This window comes from Dermacentor variabilis, unplaced genomic scaffold (genome assembly GCF_050947875.1).
Source record: "Dermacentor variabilis isolate Ectoservices unplaced genomic scaffold, ASM5094787v1 scaffold_14, whole genome shotgun sequence".
NCBI lineage: Eukaryota > Metazoa > Arthropoda > Arachnida > Ixodida > Ixodidae > Dermacentor > Dermacentor variabilis.
Window position 1 is genome coordinate 6,762,950 of NW_027460302.1, and position 13,175 is coordinate 6,776,124.

The 13,175-nt window shown below is 46.7% G+C and overlaps 1 protein-coding gene across 5 annotated transcripts in view; it reads right to left on the reverse strand.

Annotated features, from left to right (window-relative positions):
* LOC142567661 (uncharacterized) overlaps positions 1 to 9,507 on the reverse strand; it is a 36,015-nt gene extending 26,508 nt beyond the window's left edge. For 4 of the 5 annotated variants that reach the window (XM_075677842.1, XM_075677841.1, XM_075677844.1 and 1 more), the window contains exons 1-2: positions 9,196 to 9,507; positions 4,459 to 4,616 (exon numbers count right to left, since the gene is read on the reverse strand). In XM_075677842.1, coding sequence (XP_075533957.1) covers positions 4,491 to 4,616; positions 9,196 to 9,306 — 237 coding nt within the window. In that variant the 5' untranslated portion in view covers positions 9,307 to 9,507 and the 3' untranslated portion in view covers positions 4,459 to 4,490. The remainder of the gene's footprint in view (positions 1 to 4,458; positions 4,617 to 9,195) is intronic. The other variant, XM_075677840.1, reaches the window with a different exon arrangement.
* Between the last annotated feature and the right edge of the window lie 3,668 nt (positions 9,508 to 13,175).

Here is a 13,175-nt window from a genome sequence, read left to right on the forward strand (position 1 = left end):
ACGTGGCTACTATCATTGCTGCTCATGATTTGTTGCATGCCCACGAGTGCAGATTCGAAGAATCGAAAGGCACCTTTTTTGTTGTTGTCGACCACAACCATTATAACTCCTACAAATAATAAAGCCAAGGCAAGTTTGGTTGTAGCTTTTATTTTTATGGAAGTGTGGAAAGTGATGAAAGGAATAAAATGGGGCATCTGCTTAAGAACGTTTGGAGCATGCAGACCGCTTGGTATGTTTTGAACAGTCGTTCGCGTAGCATTCGACAGCATTCGACAGATGGCAAGCGCGATCATCATTAGCTAGACTTGGCAGACGACATATCGCTGCGGCAAGTTCGGGGTGCGATCATTACACAGGAAAGAAAAAAATCAAATTTTGACGTCAAAATTCAGGGGTGCGATCCTTACACAAGTACAATCATTATGCAAGTAAATACGGTATCATCACCTTGTTATTTAGACATTTGATTAATTTGGGCATATTCTCTGGTCCCATGAAATCTGAATTAACAAGGTATTTATTGCAGTTGTAGGTAACAATAAGCAGCCCTGGTACCATGAACATTTCTGTTTGTTTTACGGTAAAATAAACTGCTTACAAGAATGTTCCCATGCTGCATATTGGCTATAACAATTACATCCTGCCGCTGGGTTTCTGCGCCAAAAGAAAGAGGATGGCGAAATCCTTAAAGAGAAAAATGAAAAAAAAAGTGTGCCGCGCACAGCATGACTTTGCCACATCACCGGCCTCCTTCCTTGCATTCCTTGCAATGTATGAAACATGGCACAATGGATTATTAGGTCACCCGATGTACATGGGTGACCTAATGGGTGTCTACCAAGTTGACATTTCTAAATTCCCTGAGTTTTCCAGGTTTTCCCACAGTGCCTTTGCAAAATTCCCTGAGTGATGCAGAACTATGTTTTATTTCAAGACGGGCTGAAACCATACCGCCTGATGCTAATTAAAATTAAATTATGGGGTTTCACGTGCCAAAGCCACTTTATGATTATAAGGCACGCCGTAGTGGAGGACTCCGGCAATTTCGACCACCTGGGGTTCCTTAACGTGCACCTAAATCTAAATACACGGGTGTTTTCGCATTTCGCCCCCATTGGAATGCGGCTGCCGTGGCCGGGATCGCCTGATGCTGTGACTCTCTAGAAAGCATATGAAAATTTTTTAAAATATAAGTACTTCGCCCAATTCCAATACTAAGGAGTAGTGTTTATGTTATTCAAAAAGAAAATAGAAGGGAGGGGTTAGTAAAATGCACAGTAAATAAAATGTCTTCGACAAAAATTGCAAATGGAATCGGCCATTCTCAAATACAAATAAAAAGGAGATGCGTACAGAAGCAAATATTTTCGAATATGAGCTATTTCTATCAACTGGTAGCAAGCTCAGTGGCATGAAGCCCGAAATTTGTCACAATTGAGATTCTCTCTCAGCAGCTCGTAATCAACCTCAACTGTCCTGAAATACAGTCGAACCCGGCTATATCGAACTCGCAAAAAAACGCCTATCAGTTCGATATAGAGCATAATTCGATATAAGCCTGCTAAATAATTGGATGTCATAAAAGCACATACCATTTATAAAATCACTTTATTGATTAAACTAGCTTAGTTTCGCACGAAATAGTCCTGCATTTTCTCCTGCTTTGGCAATTTCGCTGCCTGCGACACACGCACTTTTCCACATTAAGGAGTCTGAGCAGCTGAGGTCGCAACTTTCCGCATTCGCGCAGAAGCACCGGACTATTGCGAGCGCACCAATCATTTCGGAGGATGTGGGACCGTCGTTGCTTTCCTCATTGTGCCCACTTTCGCTTGTGCTCGGTACAATGTTGGCAATGTAGTCTTCATTTTCGGGCTCTCCCGTGGTCGCGACACATCATTTGCGCTCACAAACTCATCCACCGTTGATTCGTCAACAGCTTCCGCACATTCTGACAGTTCGCTCCAAACTTCGGCAACACTGGCAACGGCTTCGTCGCATTCATCAAAATTTACAGTCATCACCGAGCACGCGGAAGTCGGCACGGCTGAAGCAATTTCAGATTAACCACACGTACACGGCCGTGCGTACGGGTCGGGCGCCACGGGCACCGGGTCGTGAGTTTGGACGCTTTAGCCCTAATCTCCCCCTTATTCTTCTTCAAGATCGTGCCGAGAGTGCTCCTCGGAATCTTGTGCTCTGTGGGGACATCCGACTTCTCACCGCGTTCGACACGATTTATGATTGCGAGCTTCACGACGAAAGGCAAATTCTGCCGCTTCATCACGGCAACACTGCGGGAGAAGGCCCACAAGGCGCACACAAAAACAGCGAGACAACTCGCACTTTCGCCATCTTGCACAACGAGCGCACAAGAGCATCTGATTGGCTGTCTGAGCAAGCGCTGTGGGCCGGCCAGGATCATTTTTTGCAGGGGGGGTGCCGACGGCTCGTCTGAGGCAGCGCGGTCGGGCGCGGTCACGGTAGGGAGAGCGGTTGGATGGAGCCGCGCAGCCGGTTTTCCCCGCCACCGCGAGGGAAAGCCAACTTCCGGGGGCACTTTCCGCCGCTTGACGTTCGATATATCGGGTGTCGCTGCTATTTTTGTTCGATGTAAGCGTAATTTTTGTGATATATACTCATTGTAACTATACCGTGTCCAGAAATTGTTCGATATATAGAATAATTCGATGTAAACGGGTTCGATATAGTCGGGTTCGACTGTACTCTCAGCCAGCACAAGATGCCTCACTGTTGTGTTTCACTGCTTTAAAGAGTTTATATTGGTTTGGATGAGGGACACCTGCATCTCTACATCAGCCAACACTTTGTTTTTTGAGTTCAAGCTTCTTCAAAATGGCGGCAGCACACTTCCTTTCCCGTCCATTCCTCAATGCGTAGGTCCTTTCTGTCCTTGTCCTCCTTCCACCACTTGTTCGCCCCACAGCAGCGAATTCTTTCAATAAAAACACAGCACTCAATGACAAGAAGCTTCATAGCAAGCATCGCCGCAGAGGTGGCTACGGCTGTAGGAGATCTGCGTGCGAGAGCGCCGGTTCGAGGCAGGGAGGTAATCAAAATGGCAGCGGTGGTGGCTTTGATTAATGCCGTTTCGGACCTGCGGTCACGGCAAAACGTCCAGAAAATCGGACGGCTAAAAGTTCTTGTGTCCGAAATTTCAGACTTTCTGATACATTGACTCTATGGGGTACGTGGTGGTGCCACGAAGCCATCCAAATTATCAGGAATGCGGAAAGTCGGTCATTGACTGTACACTGGCAACTCTGCCAGCCGACGACAGGGCGTCAAAGACGACTCATTATGATTCCTGTCTGTTACTCAAGTCAGCATTACCATGACTTTCGACCCTTTCAATAAAATTACATCTAATTTGCCCTGACATGCTCCCGCGTCCCTTTTCATATTGCTCACAATGGTACCCGTCATTCCCACAATGCGGCAGCAGTGTGCCAGATTTACATTTTGTATATCTATATGAAACGTATGCCAAGGCCAGCATCAAATATGTCAGCATGTTTACTATACTCTTTTCCAATGCAGTTACAGATGTCTGCATCTGTTTCCCTGTCTCTGTGTTGTTGTGCACTGGTTCATTGCAAAGGAACTCCCACACACTAAAACCTTTTATTCTTTCATGTTATACCTCAGTCAGACAGGCTAATATGGTGACACTTTGAGCAAGTGAGCTTTATTTAGAACCGGAATTTATGACAATATCGATCAGAAATCACATATTTGATCATTTAAGCAATGTTTGCCAAATAACAGTAATGTGATAAATCATCGTAAGACAAAACGGTATCACATGTAAAGCTCGGGTGACGCACTGTGCATTTGGAAGTGCTGAGAGTGCGACTACAAAATTGAGACGCCAGAGGTAGAATGGTGATTTCCATACACAGGGGCACTTAAAAACTGGTTTCGGAATTAGCTTCAACACAGTAGTGAGTATTATTTTATTAATGCTTGAAACACTGCTATCAATGCTTGACACTTTGATGCAGTAGAATGGTGATTTCCATACACAGGGGCACTTAAAAACTGGTTTCGGAATTAGCTTCAACACAGTAGTGAGTATTATTTTATTAATGCTTGAAACACTGCTATCAATGCTTGACACTTTGATGCAGTAGAATGGTGATTTCCATACACAGGGGCACTTAAAAACTGGTTTCGGAATTAGCTCCAACACAGTAGTGAGTATTATTTTATTAATGCTAGAAACACTGCTATCAATGCTTGACACTTTGATGCAGTGATGCGAGTTTGACAAGTGCACTCGCAGGCAAGTACATTTTGCGGCTAATGTCACAAATTCTTTTTGTGTAACAGCCTGCAAATAACACCAACGACAGTGTGGCACAAAATTTTCCCGCCTAACAACGGCATTAGAGAGCCAGCCAGTGTTCCCCATGTGCAGACTGTAATACTGACCTCCTCGTCCAAGGGTTAGCAGTGGCCACAAATCAGCGCCTCTTCTTGCGATCTTGACGGCTGCGGCGTCCGCCTCCAGCTGTGTGTTGGGGTGGCCGATGGGGCACCACGGTTCCTTCTCCCACTGGGCCGTCCTCATCACTTGAGTCACCTACATCCTGCAGTCCACAATCACAAGAATTGCTGAGCCTTTGACATTGCCCAAGTTGGGAAGCTTGTTGATAGGACATTCTTTGAGCTGTAGTACAGAACAGATAATCAAACCAGAAAACGGGCAGCACACCAAAAAAATGTTTACCCCCTCGGAGGTCCCCATCTTGCCACTTAAGAATAATCATCACCAGTCTTGCATTTTCATTCTTTAAAATCCTGCACTCGCTCCTTTCCTGTCAAGAATCATGTGTCATGTGTATAAGCACATCATATGCAACCTCAAAGTACTGGGCATGCAACATTAAAGAAAGATAAGGTATACAGGATAGATGACTATCACTGTTTTGAGACGAGATGAACCCCAAAGGATCCAAATTTTTCTTAGAGTGTTTTTTGTTCCTGTGTCATTGTTTTGCACTGCAGCCCAAAGAATATACTGTTGTGTCCAAGTGTGAAAAAAATATGTGGAGAATTGAAAGAAAGGAAGAGCAGAATGACGAATCTGCAGTGGCCGTCTCTGCTGTTCGTAGCCGACTTCAAGGCCTCAATAAACCTTGTCCCTGTGCTCGTAACAATACTATGAAGGCTTAGGGTTGAACGAATAGAAACATTGCGGTAAGTAGTGCCGCTGGTACGAGAAGGCTTAGAAGGATTTGGGCATGAGCTAGTTGGTATGGATCATTCATTTTAAACAGCACCAAAAAACACACGAGCAATATATTGTAACGAAGAAGAGCAGCCTGCCTGCGCCACAGCACCATCGCTACCGGCATGAGCTCGTGGTTGCTGTCCTTTGCCGAACGCTTGTGACTGCTACCCGTTCGCGCCCATTGCCAATAAATCTCTTAGCAAGTGGTGGCAGTGTGGGGTACCACGAGAAGTTACTTGCGACCGTCAGAGAGGTAATTACGACGATAAAGGAGGCCGTCGCGAATGCAAAAGTGGGTAGCCTGGCGGCAAAGAGCGCGAGATGAAGAGGTGGATGGATCAGAAAGGATGCTGATGAGAGCACTGATCCAGGGATCCTTGCGGTGCTCCGACGGCATGTTGCGCAGTGCACAAGATGTGAGTGTGGGTTGAAGGGCGGATAGGCAAGTGCAGTCAGCGGAGACCGGCGAGCGAGAAAGGGCGTCAGCATCCGTGTGTTTGCGACTGGAATGGTAGAGAACGCGGATGTCGTACCGCTGTAGCTTAAGGGCCCAGCAAGCAAGTCGGCCAGATGGGTCCTTAAGTATAGACAGCCAACAAAGGGCATGATGGTCAGTGACGACATCGAAAGGGTGACCATACAAATAAGGACAGAATTTTCCAAGGGCCCAAATAATGGCTAAACACTCTTTCTCTGTAACAGAGTAATTAGCCTCGGCCGTTGTCAGAGTTCGGCTCGTGTAGGCAACGACATATTCATCAAATTCATCCCATGAATATATTAGGCTGGGACTTCCTTGCAAATAATAATGCCGTTATTGACTGTTGTCACGCCGAACTCGAACTTTCTGCTCTTCCCGACCTTGGGGCTATCGAAAACAGCCCTCCTAGTGTTAAACTGTTTGTGTCTGAAGACAATGCTGTCCCTCCACGCTCTTCCCTGCTTGTGCCTGTGCCGTGCGCCGCTGTTTCTGATGGCATTGTTCTCTTTACGCCCTCTGAGGTGTTCATTCGCCGCCGATGTTCTCCACTGCCCTTTGCTCTCCTTACTCTTCGCAGTGGCGTCACGAAAATGGTCGACAATCTCATGGCCTGCCCTTTAGCTTTATTTCATGGTGAATGCCTAGGCCTTGTTCAACCGGTCGACACCTTTTGCATCTTTGACGCTCCTGCTGTTTCTACTTCTGCGGACCTTGGCGCACTTACTTGTGACCCTGCGGTTGATCAGTCACTCCTCGACGCTTTCCACTGCTCCATCGACGATGGCACATCATCTTCAGAACGAAGCCAGCTTATTGCTCTCCTGCAGAGGTTCAGCGCTTCTTTCAACAGCCATGCTTCCGGTTTGGGCCGCACATTAACCATTTTTCACCAAATAGATACCGGCAGTCATGCAACTTTACGGCAGCGCCCTTACCGAGTATCTGCCTCTGAGCGCCGTGTCATTGACCACCAGGTTGCTGACATGCTCAAGCGTGGCGTTGTGCAGCCTTCCAACAGTTCCTGGGCATCACCGGTAGTCCTTGTTAAGAAAAAAGATGGTTCTATTCGATTCTGCATCGACTACCGACGTCTGAATAAGATAACGCACAAGGACGTTTACCCATTACCATGCATCGACGATGCCCTCGAGTGTTTGCTGGGAGCCGAGCTCTTTTTTTCGCTGGACTTACGTTCCGGATACTGGCAAGTCCCTTTGGCACCATCTGATCGACTTAAAACAGCATTTGTAACACCCGAGGGATTATACAAATTCATCGTAATGCCTTTCGGCCTGTGAAACGCTCCAGCCACTTTTGAGAGAATGATGGATAATATTTTACGCGGCCTCAAATGGAACACATGTTTATGCTACCTGGATGATGTAGTTGTCTTTTCTGCTGATTTCCGAACACATCTCAGCCATCTCGAGCAAGTCCTGAAATGTCTTACTGACACGGGACTTCAACTTAACTTTAAAAAATGTCGTTTCAGCGCTCGAAAGCTCATTATTCTTGGCCATGTTGTATCGCGAGACGGTGTCCTTCCAGATCCAGCCAAGCTCTGCGCTGTCACCGACTTTCCGCAACCAAAGAAGTTAAAGGAGCTTCAAAGTTTCGTTGGTTTATGCTCTTACTTTCGACGTTTCATTCGAAATTTCGCTCCCATAAGTGCACCCCTGACAGCCCTTCTAAGTGGCGACAAAGAACTTTCCGCTTGGTCGCCCGCCTGTGATGACGCCTTCACGAAATTACGCCGCCTGCTAACCTCGCCACCTATCCTCCGCCACTTCGATCCTGCAACCCCCACAGAGGTCCGATGCCGCTGGCATCGGACTTGGCACCGTACTCACGCAACGAAAAGCGGGGTTTTATGAACATGTCGTTGCCTATGCGAGCCGAACTGTGACAAAGGCTGAAGCTAATTACTCTGTTACAGAGGAAGAGTGTGTAGTCATTATTTGGGCCCTTGGAAAATTCCGTCCTTATTTGTATGGTCACCCTTTCAATGTCGTCACTGACCATCCCGCCCTTTGTTGGCTGTCTACCCTTAAGGACACATCTGGCCGACTTGCTCCCAGGGCCCTTAAGCTACAGGAGTAAAACATCTGCGTTCTCTACCGTTCCGGCCGCAAACACACGGACGCTGACGCCCTTTCTCGCTCACCAGTCTCCGCTGACTGCACTTGCCTATCCGCCCTTCAACCCACACTCACATCTCATGCATTGCACAACATGCCGTTGGAGCAGCGCAAGGTTCCCTAGATCAGTGCTCTCATCAGCATCCTTTCTGATCCATCCACCTCTTCACCATCTCGTGCTCTTCGCCGCCAGGCTACCCACTTCTGCATTCGCGATGGCCTTCTTTATTGTCGTAATTACCTAACTGACGGTTGCAAGTGGCTTCTTGTGATACCCTGCACCTCCACCATTTGCTAAGAGATTTATTAGCAACGGGTGCGAACGGGTAGCAGTCACAAGCGTTCGGCGAAGGACAGCAACCACGAGCTCATGCCGGTAGCGATGGTGCTGTGGCGCAGGCAGGCTACTCTTCTTCGTTATAATCTATATATATATATATATATATATATTATTCCCAATGGGCTGAAAGAGAGAAAGGAAGAATGGGAAGGTGAGTCATCGTCAATCAACTGTTGCTGTGTGTGTGTCACAAACATAAAACTGTACACAATATTGACACAATCAAAATTGATGAACTTTCAAGGAACTTAAATTCCTTGTCACAAGGAGCTATATAAGGGGCCCTTACACAAGTGGCTCCTAACTGACAAATTGAAAAGGCCTCAAGGTTTCCCTGGCCATCTGATCGCTGCACCTGCTCAGCAAATGTGTGTCTTCTAGGCAGGGTGAACAGCCACACTTTGCACAATGAACAGCTAGCTTACTACCATTCTTAATCTTGACACTGTGCGCACGCAAACGTAAACGCTCATGAAGGCAGCGTCCCGTTTGCCCTATGTAAGTGCAGCTGCAAGAGGTGGAAATGGCATAAACTACGTTGTTTTGCTACAAGCTTGGTGGGCCAGGTTGGTGTTAAGGTGGTGTTTACCGCACCGAACAAGTCGGGAAGACTGTACAAGGAAGTCAATGATAGCCGGCAAACGCCTTGATTGTGTAGAAAGTGACATACCGCCAAGCCTTATAGTAGAGTAAAAGTAGACGCAGTGGTTTGAATACGTACCCACTGATTAAGCATGAGCAACCGCTGTCACACATGTTCAGAGCGAAAATAAACGTAGACGTAAACATAACAACAAACATCGTATCAATAGAGCGATTGCAAATACAAGCGCGAGACTAACGCGACGTTAGCGAGCACAACGAACACCGGCGGTTTTTCTGCATGGCCTTAATTGCGCGCAAGCACACCTCAACAGCAAACCCCAGCATGCTAAGGAATGCGGCTTTCGCTCAACAAACATGCACGTAGACGAACCTTGCCTTCTTCTTTCGGTGGTACAAACACAACAGCGGCGATGCACACAAGCTGAAAGATTGCTCCCAGGAAAAGGCCGTAGCGAAGCAGCTCGTCCACCAACTCGGCCATAACTATCGGGTCGTACCAGTTAGTACATGAACTTCAGCTCGTAGAAACAAAAGCAATTACGGCAAATGATGCGTTAGCAGCGGTAAAGGCACGGACAGAACAGCACCGGACAACAACGCACAGGCGCCATAGAGTAACATCATAGAATAAAGAACGACTTTAGAGAAGGGGAACTGCACTTTCCGCAGTGGTTCGAAAATAAGCAGCGGCAGCGCATGGAACTTACCTAGGTGGACGCCAGATAGCGCTGCTGAAATAGGAAGTCTGTGCCTGTGCCTGCTTTGCTCGATAGGTAGGCAATAGGCGTGCGTCTATTTGTCGTACAAAAAATCCCTCACGTGACCTGATCCTAGGTACCTAGGGACAGCATCGTTTAAGGATTTTTGGAAGGCACAATGCTGGCGCCGGGCGACGCCGTGGCGTGTTCGTCCTCAGCGTGGTCGGCCCCGCACCACGACCTACGCGTATATAAGGGGCGACCTGCGCGTGCGGCTATAGATGGATGGATGGATGGAAGGTAGGAGCGTCCCCTTTGAAACGGGGCGATGGCAGTTGCCACCATGCTCAGATTTTTATTTTGCCTTTTATTTTTATCTGTGTTGCGTGTTATTGAATTTCTCGATTTTCTTTAAATACGTCTTCCTACCCTTTTAACCTTATGTCACCTCTCTGCTTTTGAGCCACCAATCCTCCAATCGCCTTTTGCTAATTTCCACCGCATATTTATTTACATGACTATCATCTCTGAACCCTAGGGCCTCAGGAAGGGTGACTGTGGCCGCATCGACATCGGGACTGATACCATCACATTCTAGCACAGAACACCTATACAAACTTAGAGAAGGGAAACTGTACCTTCCACAGTGCTACGGAAATAAGCGTAGCGGTGGCGTCGTGAACTAAAGTATGTGACCACGGGTGGCGCTGTACAACAGGAAACGGAAACGGGGTTTTGCACAGTATGGTCGCTTCACCTACTGGCATAGAGTTTCTCACTACATTACCTAGAGGGAAATCTGGCGCTGCTGCGCTGTGGTATGCATGGGAATGCCGGTATATTGTGACTTCGGATTGGCATCGTTCTTGGAGAGACAGGACACCTTGAAGACGCGCTTGGCTAGCACCGTTCCGTCTGTCACAACGATTCATTTTCTACTAAAACAGCACGTGAAAAGCTGTTTTGGTTTTATTATTACGCAAATACATGTTTTGTTTAACTATAAGAACTTGTTATTGCTCGTACGCTTATATGATACGTAAAAAGTATCAGCGGGCCGCTAAAGTTGGAGAACAGACGACAAGGTTTGCGCTCACTTTGAAACAGTTTGTCGTCTGTTCTTGCTTTTCTTCCCGTCTTCATGCATTGTAGGTGAGTAAAGATGTAATATGCGTGAATGGAAACATTTTATGAAGATTTTACTTTGAGAACGCGTTATTTGTGTAGCCATATCCACGTTTTAGACGAAGCCTCTTACAACACTAGCCAACACGAGCCTCGCAGACACATATACCGTCATTCCCATGACGGCACGGTGTCCCCTTAAGAAACCCCCATAGACGGTGGAGCCAGATTTCCCTCTAGGTGTTATAGTGAGAAACTCTATGCCTACTGGGTTCTGGCTGATGCGCATCGATCGTGCTCCCGCCAGTTAGGTTGCTGTGTGGCAAACGTAGCGCCTACATACATATGTAGGCGCTACGTTTGCCACACAGCAACCAAACTGGCGGGAGCACGATCAAGGCGCAGCAGAATATATGTAGCGCTGAGTCATATCGAGTTAAGGCACACTCTGAACTGACTTTTAAGGGCATCCCGAGCGGTTTTTCGTTTATTACGCCGCCGTTACCCCGAGTTGTGCCGCCGCGCTCCAGCTGTTGCATTTCGTGTAGGGCTACTGACAGAGTGCGGTTTCCAGGTGGCACGATGGCCTCGACTGGAATAAACGCACACACCAAAGATTGAGTAAGCTTGAAAATATTTTATTTGCATTTTACAAGTACAACAAAAAGCACACGTCTACGGATCCACACATACGCGGTTACATAGTCAAGAACATAGTCAAGAAATGGCTCATTAATAAGGGTAGCACAGACGCACAAGAAAGAAGACCTAAGCTACAAAACGTACAGTCGGCTGCTAAACATAACTTCCCTGTCACCGCGTGTCACTTTTATACAACATCTTTAGAGCACTACCAGGTCGGGTAATTTGGCGAAAAGAACGCAACAGCTTACGGCCGTCAGCTGCCTCTTCCTTACGGGTGTCATAATTATCCTAATCTCCGCATCAACGTCGTGCAAGTCCGCATACAGGTATCTGTATCTGAACCACATGTGCCAGCTTAATACATGTGTAGTGAAATTATGATAACCACTGCGTCTTATCAAACGTATTGGTTTTGCAAATGCGCATTACAGCTGACGGAACGACATACTGTAAGTGAAGCACAAGAGAACAAGGACAAAAGGAGGATGCAACACTTGAAGAAGTGAAGAATTAGTAGGCGTACAGCAAACAAGCGATGACGGAGAACACACAATGATGCATCGGGTGTTCTGTGACATCGGTTTGCGTACTTACGGTGTTATGGAGATCAACGGCATAAAAACGTACCTTCAAGCGTATTCCGTCAACCTCCGCCGCGTTCATTATGATAATCAACGCCTAAACAAAATGAGGCACTATTTTTTGCCAAGAGTAGACCTCTTTACAGCAAGTCTGTGTAATGACTCGCAGACGAAACCAGCATGCTTTCGAAAATGTTTTACCGCCGTAGTATTCGAACGCCAACGGCCAGGAAACACATCGATACCAATAGGCTGTCGGCTGTCGGTGGTTAATCAAGTACAAGAACCTTGACCCTATGACTAAAAAGCAGCTTCAACAATCAACTTTAAAAAAAAATCAACTGCCTATTTGCCCGAGGTAAAAAAACATCCTTAGACACCTCGATTGTTCATGTCAACGGTTTGTGTAAATTAAAAAAATCAGCATGTTCAGCGCCCCTAGCAGAGAAAGCACCAACTAAAGTATTCGACCAAATTACAGTAGCTCCACTTGCGCGCTTACGCTGAAACGCGCCTCGATTGATTTTTCGCCCTCTGTGGCCATTTGTTGAACTTGAGAGTGTGCGGGGCCTGATTCTAGTATGAGGTGTTCCATCGTTTCTACATATTTACCACACACAGTACATGTGTCTTCTTCTTCGTTAAATTTCTTTTTATAGCTCCGCGTTCTAAGACATCCTGATCTAGCTTCAAAGAGTAGGGCACTGCCTCTTGAGTTATCATAAAACGCTTCCTTCCTGATCTGCTGTTTCCAGTATCGATATTGTTCTACACTATGCTTCTTTTCCATTGAATTTATCCAATTTTTACCTTCCGCATTTTTAACCTGTCGTTTAATGCTCTGTCCTTTTTCGTCCTCGTGTCTGGCATACTTACTGGTTAGCTTCCTAGTTCTTTTCCGCCATTGTGAGTCAACGCTCTTTCTGTATAGGTATTTAAACACCTTAGCTGCCCGCCTGTTATCATCCAATTTCCTCAGACGTTTTTCGTATAGGATTTTACTCTGAGCTTCCCGTGCTTCAAATGATGCCCATCCCATATCTCCCTGTACTGCTTCGTTTGTGGTTTGCCCGTGGGCACCTAGTGCTAACCTTCCCACAGCTCTCTGATTTACTTCTAGTCTCGACTGAACCTCTTCCCTTAAACACAGGACCGCATTCCCGAAAGTAAGCCCCGGCACCATTACTCCCTTCCAAATGCCTCTCAGTACCTCATACCTGTTGTAACCCCACAATGCCTTATGTTTCATTATCCCGGCATCTCTTCGCCCTTTTGCTATTAGAGACTGTTCGTGCTTTTCC